We start from the raw sequence: 20,929 nt of genomic DNA, 5'->3' as shown, positions 1-20,929 counted from the left end.
TTCAATGTCCTGCTACGATTCTGACCAATCACAAGCCAGCATTTGTTTTATCTCATCAGTAACTAGGTGGAATCAAAGAAGAGACGTTGTTGTATGAAGGGGACACTTCATTGTTGGAATGCGTTGGCGCATTCACACTTTCAGCTATTAACCGTTCAAATTTTAAAATATTCATCTTGTTCAGGAGACGGGGGCTATGATCTTCAGGTGTGCTGTTACCGTGGCAACTCCTCCCCACTGCACACTGCACTCTCTCACTGTGCCACACAGCTGTTTCGTGTTAGCTGATTACTGCAGTTGTTACGGATTTAAGAAGTACACACCTAGTGGTGGGAAGTATATTACATGTACTGTTTAGTGTAGAATTGTAGTTTGTGTGATGTTAGATAGTAGTTTTTACATTTTTATGTTAGATGAAGTGAATTTATTATAATCAATAACAATGTATAGACATGTAAATCATATAAATACTGTACACATCAACATCCTGTCATGATAAAATGTTAAAACCTGGGGATGGAAGCTAATTGCCATCCTTTATGGATTTCTCCCAACTTTCTCGCCAAAGAGGGTTTTTTGGAAGTTCTTTCTCCTGTCAGGTATTATATGAGCAACTGGATGCAAGACAGCCGAGTGATGCATTATTGCACCACATAAACTGTGATGAAACCATTAAGAACTGTGATCTTATATGTTGTGTTGTGATTTAAGTGTACTAGTTATAAGATAAAGTCAAATGACTTACTTACTGCAGCAGTTTCACACTTGGATGTGAAGAAGATGAACCAGGAGGAAACACTTTGAAGAAGAAGCCAATAACATTTGAATGCAACACAAGACGGCCCCCCCGGGAGTTTTCAAAATATCGAACTGAGAGAAGAACTGTTCGAGTTCTCCTGCAGCAACTCTGATAAGTCCCCTTTGACTTGGTCAGAGAGTTCTCTATTTCGCGAAATACATCACTGTTCACATTGTAAATTGTATTCCTTATCACTTTGTTTAGTTATTAAAAACTTTTTCCAGCCAGGTGACTCTTTTAAATAATCGTGGTGTGATCTCCCTCGAGGGGCCTTCAGAACCGTAACACAGTCTGAAAGGACCTGATCTTACAGGAGGACATTTTGGAAAATATACATTTTTCTTTTGTTTTAAACATGCATCGGGGACAACCTCTGTTTTCCCGTTTAGTATATTGTAGGCTTTTAAATAAGCCAATTAAATGGGCCTTTTGACGTTTCATTTTCTTGTGGGGCTTTCTGCTGTGTTGAAGGGAGTGACACCGGGATAGAGCAGCCATCTTTATATTTACATATACATACATATATACACACATAGCACAGTCATTGCCAAAATAGAGCAGGTGTCTCGTGGACGACAGAGGCACTGCACGAAGAATGCAACAGAACGGGAAAATTGGCTAGTGCATAATTTTGAAATTGAAATTTTGAAACTTCACGCGCAATTGTGTCAATGGACTCAATTTCAATTCATGCCTCTAAAAGGCTTGCACGTGTTGCAAAGCAATTCACCACCAGAACACTATGTGGAATAACGCCCTGCCTCGGCCAGCAAACCGACGTTTGCAGATATCTTCCTTCCTGAATTGGAGGCCATCCACGTCCTTATAGTCCACCAACCATTGGTTGTATAAGTGATCATTAAATGACTGCATAGGCTGAACCAAAAGGTTTCTGACATCGTTGTGTCTGGCCTACGGGGGACATCCTGATTGCATCATCAGCATTAGCACCCGGTAACGTGAGCAGTTAGATATAGTCTCATGTGAATTTAAAAACACAACATCGGTTTCCAACATCACGTAGCTTAAGCAATTTCATAAACTAAAGATGTGATGTTATTAGATTATAACATTTATATTTGTAGATATTATTGAATTCTATTACTTAATGTTACATTTAAAGTAAACTCCTCCGCGCTGTCTGATCACCCACGTCCTTCCGTACTAAATTAAATCATCGTGAAATCAACTGCATGCTGGGATATGATGGGCCGCAAAAGATAGATCCAATGTCTCCTCCAAATTGAGTGTCAAGCTCCTCTTGGTCCCGCCCCCACACAAGGCTGTGATTGGTCTGCTAACTACATCCTTTCCAGAGTCTCTATTTCACAAAATACATCACTGTTCACATTGTAAATTTTATTCCTCATCACTTAATATAGTTAATAAATACTAATAAATGCATTTAGCCTACATTGCTTTTTTGACTTATTATATTTACAAGTTGCCCTGAGGCAACAGACCTAAATCAAGTTTGGGGGTGGGGGCATGCATTTTATGGTTGATAAAAGCTCCCCAAAATATGGGATGAAATATGTTTTACCCCCAAAATAAAGTCATGCAAATGAAGGAAAATTAAAAAGAACTTTGAAGAGAGTTCAACTGGGCGTAAAACCACTGAGAGGTCAAAAGGCACTGCGGCCTCTTGGACCAGCCCTGCTCCCGGTGCAACTGTTCCCCGGGGCAGACAGTCCTCAGAGCGACCAAACCTCGTTGCATCGCCAGGGCGTGGATTGACTCACTTAATAGGCTCGTAAAAGGGTCAGCGGTGAAGTCGGCAACCCATCCAACCCATCTTGAAACGCAGTCGAAGGAGTCTAACGCGCGAGTCACATTGGAATCCATTGGCTCGTGCTATAGGACCCCGGAAGATGGTGAACTATGTCTGGGCAGGGAGAAGCCATGACGGTTTTTCCGGAATGCGTTTATCTGGTTAAGTCAATGATTATAGGTTTTGGGGCTGAAACAAGCTATTCTCAAACTATAAATGGGCGAGACACCCGGCTAACTGGCTTGGAGCCGGTCGTCGAATGCGAGTCACCTGGTGGGCCACTTTGGATGAGCAGAACTTGCACTGCAAGATTAATGAATGGTCTGAACGCTCATCAAACCCCAGAAAAGATGTGAGTCGATATATAGACAGCTGGACAGTGGCCATGGAAGTTGGAATCCGCTAAAGAGTGATCAACACTCCCCATTTCCTCATTGAGAGCAACAATTGATAAGATCATGACTCTGCTGTCCTGGCTTGTAAATGGTGGAATGAGCTTTCAGATGACACCAGGACCGCAGAGTCTTTACATGTTCCACCACAAACTAAAGACACACCTCTTCAAACTAAACCTCGACTAAAAAACACAAAACAAATTGTAGCACTTTATTGTACTTACAATACGGGTAGAAATCCTGCATTCTGATTGGTTAAGAAGGAGATGGGCGAACACCTTTTAAAAGAGAGCAGCCTACGTCGCCCCTGGCAGTTTGAGAGGGAGTCAGGTTCAGATCCCTGGACCTGCAGTGGTGCAGATAGGCAAAGTTTTCTTTTCTTTCTGAGAGGGGCCCTTAAAAGTGTCGCATTTCCTGCAGCAAACGGTGAGCTCTTGCTGGCCCTTAAAAATCCAGAGGAGGAGGTGTAGATCTTGTGCCAGGCCGTACCCATATCTGCAGCAGGTCTCCAAGGTGAACGGCCTCTGGCTTGTGAAATCAAGGTAAGTAAGGGGCAAATCAGATCCGTACCCTTGTAACCGTTAAAAATAGCATAATTATTCCTATTATGTTTGCAGTATAATTTGCCTCCTGTTTGAGCATATTAAAACATGCACGCTCATATACGATGTTCTTTTTAACAATGAAGAAAGACTCAAATCCGTCTCTCAAGGTTGTATATTATTTTTAATTTCATTCCAGTGCCTCACAAACAGCGTCCTACTGGGGGATCGCACACAACCAAACATGCAGAACGCCAATAGAACACAAACACAGACGGATCACTGGTCCTTGTCGGGCGTGTAGAAGGCCAAGGTGCGGGCCGACGGGTCGTTGGTTTCCGTCCAGCGGGGCATCCAGTAGTGGGACAGCCACTTGGCTTCACCCGGGTAGTGCTTCTCAAACACCTGTCGGAAGTAGTAGGCCTCTTTGGAGCGTGGCGGGTTGTGAGGGAAGGTCTTGTGAGCCTTTGCCATCTGGTCATCGTTCACCTGAGAGATGAGAGACAACACACAACGGAGGGCTAAATGGAATATTATGTGAGGTCTCTTTAAATATACAAGGCCCTGAAAACTATTTCCATCCCAAATCTCTGTGCAAAATACTCACGCACCTAAATAGTGTTTTTATATTGGTCTTGCTTCAACTTCATATACTGTTTTTGATGACTAAACAGGACATTTGACAAGACACTTAGGCCAAAATGAAAAAGTACATTTTGAATAAAGGTAATAACTTGAAATGAGATGACTTCAGTCGACTCACCAGTTTTTCATTATAATAGACCTCATTTAAACTCAATATGCAGTCATCAGGATCAACCTTCCCTGTGCAGCAGAATGAGTAAGTAGCAGTGGACGGACAGGGAGGTGCACCCTCACTCACAAACTAACTGCATGCAAAGTATGATGCATAACAAGTGTGTAAAATGTGACTAAAAGTAAAACATTTCCTTCCACAGACTAAGTGGAAGGAGAAGTTTATTGGTCGCGCTAACTGTGCATGAACCCAAACTAACGGGCAAGGTGAACACCGATCTTGCGGTCACACGTACCATGGACTCCAGGTGCTCCTGCAGGCACACGTACCACGACTTCTTCACAGACATCATCCCATCGCTGAAGGCCTCTTTGCGCCTCCACAGGATCTCATCCGGGATCAAGTTGAGGTTTTTGAAGGAGTCTCTGAGGAGATGCTTCTCCACGCCGTTCTGCTTGAGACAGGGGAGCGTTATGGTCACTTCTTGAGTAGTACGGTGAGGTACTCGCAGTAACCCACCTTGGGGGTCCTCATCTCCTCGGGCAGGGAGAGGTAGTAGGCCGTGAATCTGTGGTCCAGGAATGGCACTCGGAGCTCCAGACTGAAGGTAGCATCAGAGAAGAGACATCTCAATAAAACAGGACTGAAGAAGTGAAGGGCTCGTAGACCTTTTGATAAAAACAAACTATCCGGATTTAAGACTTTTCACTGGTCATTATATCATATATCATTGGTATATCTTCATTTTTGATTCAGTTAAAACCAGCATTGCTTGGATTTCATTACTGCAGATATTTAGGCCACTATTAAAAACGTCATCAAATGTTGCTGTTAACTATATTGTACATTTCATGTGTCGAAGGCAGACAACAACAATCTGTTGCACCGATCATCTCAGTGGGGGGGGTTACCCGTGTGCTGCAGTGGTGCGGTCGGCCCGGAGGCCATCGAACAGGTAGAGCTCCTTCAGCAGTCGGACACTGTCCTCAGCGGCGGCTTTGGGAGTCGGAGCCTGGAGGAGGAAGTAGACCACGTCAGAATCTACCAGAGGTGTGGACTCGAGTCATGTGACTTGGACTCGAGTCAGACTCGAGTCATGAATTTGATGACTTGAGACTCGACTCGACAAAACGTACAAAGACTTGCAACTCGACTTGGACTTGAACACCGATGACTCGTGACTTGACTTGGACTCGAGCCTTTTGACTCGAGAAGACTTGCTACTTCCCATGAAAACTGGGGGAAAACATTTTCACACCACCGCGCCGCTCTGTTTATCTGCATCTGTCAAAAAAATGTGCGCCACCTGTATGCAGAGAGCGCTGCCTGCACGACATCCAATCACTGCAGTCCATTTGACCGTATCAACGAGACAGCTCGTTCATGCTTACAAAAATCGGGATTTTTGAACCCGGATTCAGACTCCGATGGAAATCCTCGCCAACATTATGTCAACGTCCGTTTTAAAGTAGTGTAATGAGCTGAGTTAAAGTTATTAGTTAATCAGTTATGCAGATGTTGCATGTGTTCACGTTATGCTTTGTTACCAGCTGTAGTTACGCGAGACAACCCGAGTTTTGGGGGGCCGTGAATGCGGAAGTGTTCGTTCGGCGTGGTGACGGCCAACAGTGACCGAAGTTGAGTTGTTTTATATAAATAAATGCAGCGGAGTTGCAAGCCAGTCATCGCCTCCTTATTTACGCTGCAGCATTGGGGTGAGCGTTAAAGTACTATAACACAGTCACAGTCGATCCACCATTACCCTTCCCTTCGTAGTCTAGGTCTGTGAGGCAGCGCACCATCACCCAGGGTTCCCTGTCCCCACTATAATAAAAGGACTCGAAATGACTCGACACTAAAATGGTACGACTTGTGACTCGACTTGAGACTTGTTGGCTGTGACTTGTGACTCGACTTGGGACTTGCTTCGTCTTTGACTCGACTTGACTCGGGACTCGAGGGCAATGACTTGAGACTTGCTTGTGACTTGCCTAACAGTGACTTGATCCCACCTCTGGAATCTACGCTACATGCATGAGGGAGGCTCCTCTCAAACATGCACGCCTCCACTTCCCCCCCATATCTGTATTTAGGGTAACTGCATGGATGATTGGTATGACATCGGGTCAAACTCATCACCCCCATCCTGACGGCCCACATGCTTGTTCTCTGTCTTACAGATACCCGTTTGTCAGTGGAGCCGTAAGGAACATTCAATATTGGGTTCTTCAGGAAACATTGATCATTATTAAACATTAAGTGAAGCTCAAGCGAAGGTTCAGTCAGGAAGACAATCTCAGTCCTGTTCATTCAAGGTTTCACATTTCACGCTGCAGTTACTGTCAGCTGTTGGGGGCGCTAAGTGAACCAACCAGACGTTGGCACGGTTTCTATAAGCCAATCACACTGTTGCTTTGCGGTAATTGCTTCCTTCCTGGACCTAAAACAAAATGCTGTTTTCTTTTTCTGGCTTATGCAATGTGATGCCGTGTTTGTTTCATGGTTCTTGTGGCGCGGACCTCCGGATTCTTCTTCTGACTGTGAGCCAAGATAAAATAACGTCCTCAATCGCAAATTTTCACTTTGGTATTTGGAGGGCCGCAACGTAAAAGCATTTTTCTTGTGACAAGAAAGAAGATGGCGACTTGCCTTGTGGAAGTAGAGGTATCCCTGAGTCAGCTCATCAGAACCCTCTCCAGAGAAGATCACCACGCTGTCGGAATTCTTCTTGATGTACTTTGAGATCAAGTACATCCCTTGAGCGGAAGGACCAGGAAGAAGGGTTTACATACAGACATATGATGGTGATATGGTCAAATCAGAAGGTCAACTCACACACAACTGCATAGTGAAGGTGTCTTCATTTAATTTTCTATTATTAATAGCATGGATAGGAACCTTTGAAAGATGACTACAAATATAAAGGCCGCTGAGGAGAGCTTTGATGTGTAACACTAATTGACCAGCACAGCTGTAACACATCCAGTAACCATGCACCATGCTTGATGTAGTCCCTCGACTCCAGTCTTTGCCAGATCGTCAGTCCTCAAACGTGGAACTTATGCATTTGGGCTGAGACAATCAAACAGGGTTTCTATAGATAAATAATAACAAAGTGATGACAACTGTTAAAATAACAATTAACAAAACATATGGTCACACTTAAATACACAATTCATCTCATCTTGTTTTTATAGCGAAAGGTTACATGGCAGTCATTTATTTGGCTAAAATCATGCTGTATGATTGGGTTGTGGCCTCTAAATGTCCTGTGTGGTGCCTCCGTTGACCTCTTTGGTCTGTGAACTAATCTCACTGGATTCCGCTGTGAGTGAAAAGAGCCAATCGGGAGGAAGAGGATGCAGCTGATGCAGCAGACACATTCGTGTCACATCGATCAGCAGAAATGTGAGTGGACCTTTGACAGATGTGGACACAAGGCCTGAAGACAAGGCCTGCTCCTCCAATACATCACAAACGCCATGTTTATCATAACACCTCGTGAAATGTGTCTGTGTATGTCCATCTGAGCCTCCCCTCCCTCCCAAAGCTGCAACCAAAGGGGAAACACGGTAAGTAAAAGCCTCACCGACAGAGGCGCGTATGGTGGTGATGTCATAGGTCTCCAGGTGATAGATGACTTCCTCCACAGCTTGGATGCCTTCTTCAGCAGTAAAGTTCACCTCGTGGTGTTCGCTGCCGATGTGGTCTGCAACCTGACCAAAGCAGACCACAATGAAGTCATGGTGGCCTAGTCCTTTTTTCAAGGAACAAATGTACATCAATGTACAAGCGAGAGGTTGGAAGCAGCTTCGGAAATACACAAGGGCAAAGGGCCAAATTATCACAAGGGGCAAAAAAGGCTTCTTTAACAATAATTACAATTTAGGTAACTTTGTCAGAAACATCGGAGCCGTAATGACCGGGTCCAGTTGACTTTGAATGTTTTGATTCTCGCCTTGAAATGATTTAACTGTGCTACATTTAGCTAGCTTTGATTAGCTATTTAACATTAGCTAAGGCTTGCTAGCACGCTAACATTAGCTAACGTTGGACAGAGTGCAGACAGTGAGAGGTTTCTCCTCCTAAGTTACTGCCATCTTTTGGTTAACAGCCAAGAGTCTATTTGGGTAAAATGAGGGATGCAAACACATCTATGGTCAAAAAGAGAAGTAATTGAAGCCCTCGCCCAACGGCAAATATCCATAAACTTACATTGCCACTAACCCCCCGACATCCCTGTCCCACCCCGATTAGGCACATAGAGTAAAATGAAATTCTGAAAATTTGATCTCCTAGCTAGCACCAGGACACACACACACACACACACACACACACACACACACACACACACATTATTTTTTCGATGAATCGGATAAAAAAACGGCAATAAAAGCAAGAATTTCAAACCCATTATTCTAAAACAGAACTGCAAATTCACATTGCAAAAATACTTCAGAATATACAGGTTACTTCTTGAAGATAATTTTATTTATTTTTTTAAATAAAGAAAAATCCAAATCCAAAAATGTAAGGATTTGTTTTAACTTCATAACTAACTACGCTCACAGACACACACACTCAGAAACACACCAAAGTTCACTTGAAGCTCATTCATTAATTACAATCATTGTAGTGCAAGTTAATCAAATGTATAAACCACGTCTAAATACAGCTAAAAATAAGTGCTATGAGAATTAAAAAGGCATTTGTAAATAAATTAGGGCCGGGACTCGATTAGAAATATTAATCTAATTAATTAGAGGCTCTGTAATTAATTAATCGAAATTAATCGCATTTTAATTGCATAAATATTTGACCTGAGAACAGTGAGAAGTAATTTTTTTCACATTCACACAAGTGTAGCAATAGCATATTTAGAAATATAGTACTTTCAGAAATTCAGGTAGCCTATAGGAAAGTAGACCTTCTGTAAACTGTTTTTTTAAGTAGACCAATACTTTCAAGTACATTCAGAACATTGGTTATTTTTTCAGACGTGGACTTAGTTACCCTGGTCCTTAAACCAGTCATCTGGTGGAGTGTGGGTTGGGTGTGGGTCCTTGCACTCGGAGTCAGGATAACGTCCACGCTAGCTGCTAATTGTTTTGCGTTGAGGTGATACTTGAGGCTCGATGCTAATTCCTTGTTGCACAGCTTGCACACAACCACGCTCTTATCGACGGTTTCATCCGTTTGTTTTTTATAATAAAATTTCCCATTCACAAGGCCAACCGACACGGTCTCGTCAGGTTCTTTGTTCATGTTCACTGTGGTTTGTTGTTGTCTGAAGTCATGAACGCTAGTTGGTGCTCCAGTATAATCAGTCCTCTGAAACTCATCCAGTGAGAAACGTTCCGCGGTGGAAAAAATAAGTGTAAAAATGCGTAAAAAATGTTTAATGTGTTATTTTTTGTGTAATGAATTAATCTTAATTCACATTGTAATTAATCAATCTTAATTAATGCGCTAAAGTCCTAGCCCTAAAATAAATGCATTAGAGGCTTCTTAGTTAGCCGCCCGCAGTGGTTCAATGGATCACTGTGTAACAGGCGTAACATCAACTACCGTAGAACCCACAGTATATTAGACTACTGTATATGACAGCCTTAAAAAGTACAGCACGTACAAAAATATTTGTCAACAATAACCGAAATGGGACAAAGCACAAAATATATAGAAGACAACGGATTGAAAAATGAATGGTCCAAAAAAGGTGAGAAAATAAAAACGTCTGGAGGCGTCAGGGCCCCTTCTGTTTAGTGTTGCTAACTGCTTTACTGCTGTTATTAGCGAGCTAACGCTAGCTTGTTAAGCTGGATGACAAATAAACAGAAACAACAAATCAGATGCTGAAGGCTCCTTACGTTCCTCATGTCAAAACAGGACAACGTGGTGCTCCCGTGTCATGTTACAGTGACTTTGCATATTATTCAATTGACGCGCCTTTTTAGTTTATTCTTAATGCTCGCGCATCTTGGACGACTTCACTCAAACTGCCTGCGCTGCTGACTGCCGTTTCCTCTACGTCGGCTCGGCTTTTTATTTTTGCTCCGCAACCCAGTGAGTGACTAAATAATCACACGACACAACGGATCGATATTATAATCAGGCCCCCCAATTTTTTATAAAATGCCCCTGATTTTCAGTCAGTGGGGGCAGAAATTGCCCCAAAAAATAATATGTAAATTTTCTACCCTGGTCGGAAGAAATAGGTCTCACTTCAATTTTTATTAAACGGTAAATGATGAAAAATGGAAACTTAGTTGTTTTACTGTAAAGTAAATCATAATTCCAATAGAATAACTGACCAAAGTAATGCTAGTAGTTGTTTAATCTTGTAATGTAATAATCTTTGTTAATAATACGTTTGTAAACCTTCTATCATACATTTTCGGAAAGCCATTATAAAGTTTTAACTGCTGATTATAATACATTTAGAAATTGTGAAAAGGTGCTTTATGGTAAATTCATAAGATATCTGTGGCCTCCACATGGCAACAGCTGAAATGAGCAGAACCGTGATGGGACAACCAACCTTACGAGCAGCCAAGACGTCTGGACTGTCCTCTGACCCGATGGCAAATGTCTGGATGGAATACGGAAGATTCTCCTCCTTGGCCAGCTTCACCAGCGTAGCAGCAACCAAGCTGGAGTCCAGCCCACCTGAAGGCGACACGGGGGAGGAGCGTCAACGCAACGCTACTGGCTACCTAACAAATACTGACAATATCACAGGCTGCAGAACTCCTCAGTGTCTTTTATTATCTTACCAATAATGTTCAAAGATATCTGTATGTTTCGGCTGTAAAGAGAAGCTTTTCATCAGCTGCTACTACACCGGAGTAGTTCTATACACAACAATAAGCCGGCCATTGCCCGGACAGCAGTGTAAACTGAGAGGGACTTCACTATGAACAGGGTTAGAAAAACTTCTCACAATTTGCTGCTTTAAGCGTTCACTATTATATGCTATCAACTATCAATTATAAAGTCTAATGCAAAGAGTTTAATGAAATGTTGAATCCATTTTAAACAGATACACTATATTAGGTTTCTCTGGCCAAAGGGAACATCAGTATGAGCCCAAACGTTCTTGTGAACACCGGTATTGGCCCACTGGTGCATGCCGACTTATGGTCACTATATGCCATGACCATGTGGTCAACAATGACCTTTGCAGTCCCTAATAGACCAAATGTTGCGTGACAAGCAAACACATATATCTGCGTTTCTTTAAACGCTCCAACGGTGGTGACGATGGGACAAGTTGCTCTCCTAGTAGAAGTAGAGTATCTCTCCTGCTCGGAGTTAAAGTGTAGAAACAAGTGCTGCTAATAAAGCATGAAATAGCCCACACACCACCTATGCAGCCTTGCTGCAATTAGCTAATGTTTTTGGCTGCACCTATTTTGAGATGCTCAATGTAAACTTCTTTTGTACATCTTCACAATATTTTGGGTTTTGCGTTATGGGATTGCTGAATTAACAATTCATTTTTGCATAAAATTAAAGAATGCGTATTGCATTTATTGTCGACTTTGAATGCTAACTATCTAGATTGGGAAAAGCACAAAGTATACATCGGATAATTGATGGAATGCTGGAAATTCTGTCCGCTGTCATTGAGAAACCACTATTGCGGGATATTTCTCAGTCACAAGCCATAGATTGATGCATGAGACTACAGATGTTTCTGTCGCCACACCTTCATGTGAGTGAGGTCTCCTAAGTGTCCTTAGCTCTAGCCTGCAAGGATGCATCTGAAGAGGGGCCTCACATGGCTACATACAGAGACCACTTGGAACCGCTGCATCTGTATTTACGAAACAGCGCAAACCGCTCTGCTTCTCTGAAAGCCGCTGCAGTGGCCCTCGGTGTGTGAGCAGAAAGTGAATGTAACAATGACTCAAATAAATTGACATGAAAATACTTAACTGCATTTACATAATTTATTTTAAACCCACCGTTTTTGTTAACTAGTAAAGGACACACGATGGCTCTCCCAACACAAAGCAGTATGGCAAACATAACTGCTGTACTGGGTGTCTTGGCAGAGCAAGAGACCCGCAAATGTCCTACTGCTAAGGGACTGTATTCATTCTTTGCCACCTATCGCTTCATTGCCTCCCTTCCCCTGCAAGCTGATCGAACCATTTCCAAAGGGAGGATGCCTTGTTCCTGGCAATCAGAGAGCAGGTAACTTGCATAACTCACATCACCTGCTATGTTTTATTTTTATTTTGAAAGTACCACAATTAATCCTTTCACAATGTGTCAATGTGCTTATTTTTCCAGGTCCCTGTCACACTGGCCTTAATAAAGGGAATAAAAGATCCAGGTGGTCATCAAACTGACTCTCACAGCAGAGGGGATGATGCAGGAGACAGAGAGCAGTACTGGCCAAATTCATTCAAATAAATCAGTTATGATTATGTGGCATTGGCTGACTTTATAGATTTATCTTCAATTTAGTTGTTAGTAGTTTAATTAGTAATAATTAACATGTTTCATGCATTTGGTCAGGCGATGGATCCATACTTGGATTGCCTCATCTGGAGAGACGTTTCCTTGACGTTGGAGTCGTGGCTGCATTTGGGTTACTTGGTCCACAAGCAGCTACATTTCACGGCAACACTGCACACACAAAACTTTATACCAATAGAGAAGTTTTGTTCTCGTGTTGATTTTGGCACAGTCCTTGAAGAATGGTCCTCTTTCAAGGAGCAAGTGGTCTTTGGTCCACTCAGGGTAACCTGAACATCATACTGTGTTACTGATATTATTTTGAACCTTTTTAGAACACGACACAGAACTGTCCTCAAAATATGAGGGGTTTGGGGTTATGTACCAAACAATAAGCCTGCCATAGCCAGGACACAGCAGTGTAACTCTGAGGGACTTCACCAATAACAGGGGAATACAAACTTCTCACAATTTTCTGCTTTAACCTATCACTATTATAATCAACTATTTATTTTCTATCAAAGTCTAACAGTTGATGTGTTTGCAAGTCAAAACAAACATTACAATAAGCTGCGAGGAGACCATCTTGCAGTCTGCCCGCGGATCTCAATAAATGGGCCGGACGTTTCCGACTTCCCATATCAAGAGGCTCTGGAAATGTTCTTTCAAAAGCCCAAAAAACAAATTGACTGTAACGACAAATTGTAAACCTCGGGGAAACACTGTAGCTTTTAGTACAGGAAGAACTGGGATGTGAGGAAACAATGTGGTTAAATCTTTTTTTATATCTGAAATGACCTGACAGAAGACAGCCGATTCTCCTTTGAGCCATGAGACGTTTCCTCACGGCGTTCTCAAACAGGGCTCTGATGTTGCTCCTCACTGCCTCGTCCTCTCCACCTGCCGAGACATCAATGCTGTAAAGGTCATCCAAATGGTTTTCCAAATGGGACAGACAGACGGACAGTAGCTCATACACACTTGCAGGCAGCATCTTCACGGCGTTGTAGGCGGCATGGGCGGGCTCTTTGGTGCAGCAGTGAAACGGCTCCATCTGGATCGACTGAACCTTTCCAGTCTGCTTCAGATCGAAGGCCTCAAAGTGCCCGGGGAGGAAGGGCACTATTTTGGCGGGGGACTTTGTTGCATGGGTGATGCCCGTAAGGCCTGTGATTGGAATAACAACAAGTTGAGCAATGCTAAAGACAGAAAAGCCATGAAAAGGGCGCAATCAACGACTGTTACCTTTGGCTTCGGAGCACACTGCAAGAAACCCGTCCTCCGTGAAGAATTTGAACAAAGGCCGGACGCCGTACGTGTCTCGCCCCAGAAAGACTTTTCTGTTGGCAGTGTCCAGCAAAATGAAAGCAAAGACGCCATCCAGGAGGGAGGCCATCTTCTGGATGCCGAAGCGGTCGTACAGGTGGAGCAAAATCTCACCATCCATTTCAGTCTGGTTATCAAAGTCAAACTTCTTTCTGAGCTGAAAGGAAAAACCACTGGCGGGTTATTAGAGCAACTCATATACTCACTGATATTTTATACCTTTTCACAACACTGTAGATGTTTTAATAGTAGTAGTATTATTACTAGTTTGCATGCAAGGATTTACTCAATGCTATGATTACGTTGTACAGACTTGCTCCCCCTCAGAAGTAGACCAATGATGTTGGCTGTTACAGTGACTTAGTAACAAACTAATAAAGTAAACATATTTTCTACATAGCCCCAGATTATAACAGCAGTTACCGTTGCTGTAGAACAGACAACCTTCTTCCTCTGTAGTTATTTTTGTCTTTACATGTTGCGCACGGCGGAGTCACACACTTACCGTGTGGTGGTTATAAATCTCTCCGTTGTAGCAGAGCCACAAGAAAGGGAACTTCTTGATGCGTAGGGGCTGCATACCATACAGCTGGTCCACGATGGCCAGCCGGTGGAAGCCGAAACAGCAGTTGGTGAAGCCATTGACGTTCTCAAAGCGGAAGGCGTCGGGGCCCCTGTGAGCGATCTTCATGGCACAGGAGCTCTGCACCGACAGACACCCATCACTGCCAAACAAAGCCCAGATGCCACACATCTCTCAGCTGTGTGAAGGGACAGGAAGAACAAAGGTTGATTAGGGTGCAGTTTAACACTACTAAAAATCAAACACTAGCCATCTAAATCAATGTCACTGTCAATCTCAATGTCTAGTTGCAAGTCTTCGTCAATACAGCATGATGTCCTTAGTAAATGATGGTCTATTTAAAGTCAAACAGACGAGGAAGCTTGATTTATTGATGAATTAGATAAGGAACAGCATTAAAAACCTTTACTTTCCGACCCTTTATTCTAAAAATAAATAATTAATTGGATTTGTTTTAACGTCAGAATTTGTTCTCTACACTCAGAAACGATTATTACCATCATTGTTATGCAAGTTAAGTACATGTATACACCACATCTACAGGTGCTGGTCATATCATTATAAAAAGTTGAATTATTTCACCAATTCCATTCAAAAAATACTGACACAACTGTTATACAAGGTCCAGAGAATAAACTACATCCAAATCAGAATACATTTTCAATTATGTTTTATTTCAGAGGCCTTTAGTAGCTGGTACACATTCAATTGTCTCCCTTATAGCTTGAAATTCTTCTGTAAATTATTTAATTTGAAGGCTGAATATACAGACGAAGAAGATGAAATATTGCATCATTCACACAGATAGTGGTGGAGGGTATTAAAAACAATCCATGTTGCAAGTAAAAGTCCTACATAGAAGTATAAGTCCAACTTGGAAAAACTACAGGGAAATGGGAGACACGTTGCCGACTGTACTCTGGTACTTAATGCATCAGGTTTAGGTTGTCCACGTTTCTAGCGTCAGTCCACAAGCTCAGCCTTGGAATCATATCCGGTATCACATCACGTTTTCCCGCTCGATCAGAAACCGCAGAATAAGTTACGTCATGCTAATAACAGCGTTCTGGCTTAAATGGTTTATTTGTGGATCTGTTCCTTAGTTTTGGATACCTCCACGTCGGAGCAGTGGCGGAGTACTTTTACCATCTGGGTTCTCATTGCGTGTGATGTCAGGCCCACGTGGTTGTCCAATTTGTCCGGGTCAATAACGCTCTTGCAGTAGACTACGACTTATTTTAAAAAACGTTAACGCACGAGATAGACGTACAACACACACACTGACGTTAGTTAACTTACTTTGTTCTTTAAACGCTTTCAGCCGCACAACCTGACAGACGGCAGCTTGTCGCTCAGACTCCTCTTCTTCTTCTTTTGTTGTTTTACGGCGGTTGGCATCCTTGTAGGTGCGTTACCGCCACCTTCTGCTCCGGAATATGGATCAGACAAAACCCTACCCTTCTTTACCCCACAATAAAACAAAACAAACAAAACCATAAAATAAAATAAAAAAAATAATACAAATAAATAAATACAAATAAGTACCCCTGTACCCCATCCCTACATTTCAATCATATCCTATAAAAAAAACTGTGCTTTTCAAGAATGCCAACAGTACTCTAACCTGTGCTCTCTCACCCATGGCCAGTACTCCTTTCAGAGAACAATCACTACCTCCCTCAGACTATTCCTCATAACTTCTCTTTGCGTCTCATACTCCCTACACCTCAACACTACTGCACTACTGCTCTACTGACTCCTCTTCTTCTTCTTCTTCTTTTTGTTGTTTTACGGCGGTTGGCATCCTTGTAGGTGCGTTACCGCCACCTTCTGCTCCGGAATATGGATCAGACAAAACCCTAGATTATGGTCCGCTGGTCCGCTGGACCATAATCTATGCAACCATAGTCTATTGATGCCATCAGGCAAGCTCTATAGATTTTAGTTAACAACTGCTTTTCTGCACCCCAGTCACATCCCGCCATAGCTCTCATCAGGTTTATAACTTTTTTGCATTTAGTTCCTAATATGCATTTTCCATGTACACCTACTATCAAACCATAGTCCCAGGTAATTAAATTAATTTACTTTCACCATTGTCTGCTCATATAATGTTAAACTTTTAACATGGCACTTGCAACATCATATAACAAGATTTGCTTGTGGACATCTTGAATGCCCACTTATGATCACATCTCTACTTCCCTGATTGCTTTCCTTATGTTACCTAATACGTATGACACATTCCTTCCTCTCATCCAAATGGCCCCATCATCCGCATATAGTGCTGTTTTTATGCGTCCATACATTTTTGAAAAAATATCATTAATCATTATGTTAAACAGTATTGGACTAATTGCACTCCCCTGGGGAATACCATTGTCTGCATTAAATTCTATAGATACCTCTGATCCAACTTTTCCTACCTGTTAAAAAGTCCATAACCCAATTATATAACCTTCCTTCTATACCCATACTACTTAGCTTAATAAGCAAACCTTCCCTCCACATAGTATCATATGCCTTTTCTATGTCAAAATATACAATTGTCATTAGTTCTTTCATTTTTAATGCCTTTTCCACATCGTTACTTACTCTATAGAGCATCTGTTGTGGAGCGCCCTTTTCTAAATCCACTTTGTATATTGGTCAGTAATCCTCTCTGTTCCAAATTATATGTGATAATCTACGAACTATTATCCTCTCCATCCATTTGCACAAGTGGGATGTCAATGCTATGGGCCTATAGTTATCAGGATTAGCTGGGTCCTTACCAGGCTTGTTGAATGGTAAAATTACTGCACTTTTCCAACTACCGTAAATCCTCAAATAAAGACCGGGATTCAATTAGTGGCCGGGCTTCAGATAGTAGCCGGGGGCGTTACGGACAAATAAAGGCCGGGCCCCAAATACAGGGGTAAAAAAAACAAAAAGTAATATTTCATAAATGCATGTTCTCCTTATGTTTAATGTTATTGGCTAATTTCATGGACTGTTGGCAATAAAAAAAGACATTTTACCAGGTAGGCCTACTAGGTGAATTTGTTATTGTTCATAAAGGCGCGTCTCATCCATTGCTTCAAAGCGGGACAGCCATGCGCCGCTGGTAGGGATGCGCTGGCGCAGCTCCGGCAGTGGGGGGGGAGGAGAACCGCACGCAAGTAGCCCAGGATGAGGAGAAGGACGAGGAGGAGCTGCTTAATAATGAACTTGTTGTTCTCGATGATGAGGATGGGGAAGAGGATGTTGAGGGGGACGCCCAATAGCTGTACAAATGTTGCCTCATTACTGGTGAGCTTCGGATGTAGACCTAAGTATGTTTAGATGTAGACCTATTTTGCAAGATCCATTTAGTTCGGAGTTTGTTTGCTCCATTTGACCGTAGCTTAATGGCTATGCCCATTCAGATGTTGCTGATGAATTTCGTAGTTGCGTAATATGACAGGCCTAGTCTAAGTCCTGGCCATTTGGTTTAATTTTGGTTGTCTCCTGTTCGTTCTGTGATTGCTGTCCTTTGACCAGATATTTATTGTTACGTTGACACTGCAAATAAAGCGCTATACGCGATAACATTTTTGACTTGCTTGATTGTAATTTAGAATATTGGAAAATATCTGCAATTAACGATGTATCTTAAGACGGACACTATGGTTTATTACTGATTCATTTCTAAATGGTTAGTCTCCAGAAAGTTGATTAGCTCTAGGTCTACCGGTTTCATTCTACCGGTAAATGGTTGCAGGAAGTGACGCATATGCAATGAATGATATTAGCCTACTGTAATTATGCCCATTATTTTGTTTAAATAATACAATTCTATAACAGAAGATACTGGTAAGTAAGAAATAAAGGCCTGCCCCTAATACAAGCCTGCCCCAAATACAGGCCGGTGCGCTGTGCAGCCATTTTGTCCCCACTGTTCATCACCGGTAACTTAGAAAATGTGCGTTTTTGGGTTCTTATTGTTTTCCTTACTATTGCCTGTGCCCTCTTATAATGGATAAACTCCTCCTGAGAATAACCTCCTTTAATTCCCCCACATCTCGTAGCACTCATTTCTTTGTAACAATCCCATTTAGCTCTTTCCAACTTCCATCTAGGAGTTTTCTCTCTCTTCTCATAATACCTCGTTTCCTCAACTTTAGTCACTACGGGGTAATGGTCGCTGCCCATTGTTGTGGGTTCTAGCCCACTCCATGTGCTTACACCTGCTAAAGTACTAGTTACAAGTGTTAGGTCAAGCCCTGCCTCTGTATTTTAAATACTATTATATTGTGTTCCTTCCCCATTATTAATACACACCAAACAGTGATCATCTATAAATTCTTCCAGCTCACCACCATTTGCATCTGTGCTCTTGCTCCCCCATAATGTATTATGTGAGTTAAAATCCCCACACCATATTACATTGTTTTGTACTGCCCCCCTTACCTCCTCTAATATACCTTTGCGTAGCTTCCCACATGGATTATAAAAAACGTTTAGAAATTACAGTTGCGCCTAGAAAATGCATTTCCTGCTGAAAATGCATTGGAATGCATAAAGCTGAAATTAATTTCAAAAAGTTGCTTAAAATACAAAAATGAAAAAAGCTTAAATTATTTGTAAACATTTATGAAACAATAGAAATAGGAAAAGCTGAATATTTTTAAATGAATCTAAAAATAGCTGATAATACAGTAATGAGAACTGAAATGGACTTTTTTTGCAAAAAACAGAAATGGGAGAAGCTTATATGAATTTGAAAAAATACAGATATAATAAAATTAATTAATTTAAACATTGTTGAAAGAATAGAAATAGGGAAAGCTGAAAACATTTTTTGTAGTATTATAAGGTTTATTACTAGTTATAATTGTAATTGTGGTACTAGTGGTACTAGTAGTAGAAGAAGTAAGTACTAGTTGTACTAGTATTTGAAGGAGCAGTAGTGGTGTACCTGTGGTTGAGGTACAGATAATCATTGAGGCTTTTATTTTGAAATAATGGAATTGGGTGAGGGGGGGAGAGAATGTTTGTCATTCAAACTAAATGGACTTGGTAAAATGGATGTGTACAGCGCTTATGTGTACAACCGTATACGGCCGCGCTTGTCTCTGTCTGAAAATATTTAAACTAACAATGAGAATTCCAAAAGGTATGCAAAGTGTTTCCCCTACATTCAATTTGGGCCCCAAGAAAGTATGTTTCTTGATGTTGACAATGATCCTGATCCAATATATGAGGAGGTGAAGCATATAATATGCAAAAAAAGGAATACGGCAGCTAATTAAACAGAGAAAAAGCCTGGCAGACAATCGCGGACCAACTGAATGCGGAAGGATTTAAAAATATCTACTTACTAGGAAAGTTGTACACTCCGTTTTAATTGCTTTTAATATGATTGTTTTATGTGTTGGCTTTATTGCTGTAACTGTGTTCATGTGCTAAATGCCCTGGTTTTACTGCAAAGTGTCTGCAACATGTAAAGAACTATAAAATGTATGATACTTTGCCTTAAAAGTGAGCAGAGGGAATTAATGTTCCTCTGGAAATTTACACTAAAGACGCATTTAAACCCTTAATCACAATGCAAGAATATGTTTTACAATATTCACAAATCTCTATAAGCTGAGTCTAATAGTGCATTTACTTACAAGTTTGTCATATAAAACGCGCAGTGCCATTTTTCTTAATACACTTCAGCTTCTGCAAATTCTGTATTATTAGCAATTTCCTTAAATTCATTTCAGCGTTTTGCATTTTTGTATTTTCAGCAATTATCTGAAATTCATTTGAGCTTTTAGCATTCCAATGCATTTTCAGCAGGAAATGCATTTTCTAGTTTCAAAAGTATTTTTAAAAATGTTCTTCACTATTGAGACACTCTTGCGCACTCTACTGAACAGGCTGCAGCGTGCGATGAGGCTGACCGCCCGGTGCTGCAGGGGTCAGACGGTCCCCGCTAACTGCACCCAGGGTCGGCTCAAGCCCATTGGCTGCCCTAGGCGATACTAAAATTTGCACCCCCCCACCTACCACCTGGGCCCACATTGAACCATATCCATACCATGTCATGTCTGCGTTCCATCAGGTCCAAGTCCTCCCCTAATGCAGCTTCATATCGACCTGAGACTCACTGTCTCCTGTCCTCCCCAGGGGTTAACCACATATCATTCTTCACCCAGTTACAAAACGCTGTGTCACATAATAGAAATGCAGGTTTTCCTGAAGCTTTGAGTCATGTTGGACACTGTCCTCCCTGTCTGGTCATCCAGTGTCCACTGATTCCCGTCTTGGTGTTTTACAGT

The 20,929-nt window shown here is 41.8% G+C and overlaps 1 protein-coding gene across 1 annotated transcript; it reads right to left on the bottom strand.

Annotated features, from left to right (window-relative positions):
- Positions 1–3,672: 3,672 nt before the first annotated feature.
- Positions 3,673–16,116, bottom strand: LOC119218912 (asparagine synthetase [glutamine-hydrolyzing]-like). The gene is made up of 12 exons (XM_037473690.2): positions 15,939–16,116; positions 14,562–14,817; positions 13,976–14,213; positions 13,712–13,897; positions 13,529–13,630; positions 10,803–10,930; positions 7,854–7,980; positions 6,914–7,020; positions 5,176–5,276; positions 4,784–4,865; positions 4,560–4,715; positions 3,673–3,996 (listed from the first exon to the last, which is right to left on the bottom strand). The coding sequence occupies exons 2-12, from the start codon at positions 14,808–14,810 to the stop codon at positions 3,787–3,789; spliced, it is 1,686 nt and encodes a 561-aa protein (XP_037329587.2). The 5' UTR covers positions 14,811–14,817; positions 15,939–16,116; the 3' UTR covers positions 3,673–3,786.
- Between the last annotated feature and the right edge of the window lie 4,813 nt (positions 16,117–20,929).

This window comes from Pungitius pungitius, chromosome 17 (genome assembly GCF_949316345.1).
Source record: "Pungitius pungitius chromosome 17, fPunPun2.1, whole genome shotgun sequence".
In the NCBI taxonomy this organism is placed as follows: domain Eukaryota; kingdom Metazoa; phylum Chordata; class Actinopteri; order Perciformes; family Gasterosteidae; genus Pungitius; species Pungitius pungitius.
Note: the sequence above shows the minus strand (reverse complement) of the source record. Positions and strands in the feature narration are given on the sequence as shown.

Bases quoted from the DNA above. Each gene is read 5' to 3' on its own strand.
- LOC119218912 (XM_037473690.2), bottom strand. From the start codon at position 14,810: ATGTGTGGCATCTGGGCTTTGTTTGGCAGTGATGGGTGTCTGTCGGTG. The intron at 14,214-14,561 runs GTAAGTGTGTGA...TTTTCCTTTCAG, and splicing joins AGATTTATAACCACCACACG to CTCAGAAAGAAGTTTGACTT. The intron at 7,981-10,802 runs GTTGGTTGTCCC...TGCTTTGGTCAG, and splicing joins ACGTCTTGGCTGCTCGTAAG to GTTGCAGACCACATCGGCAG.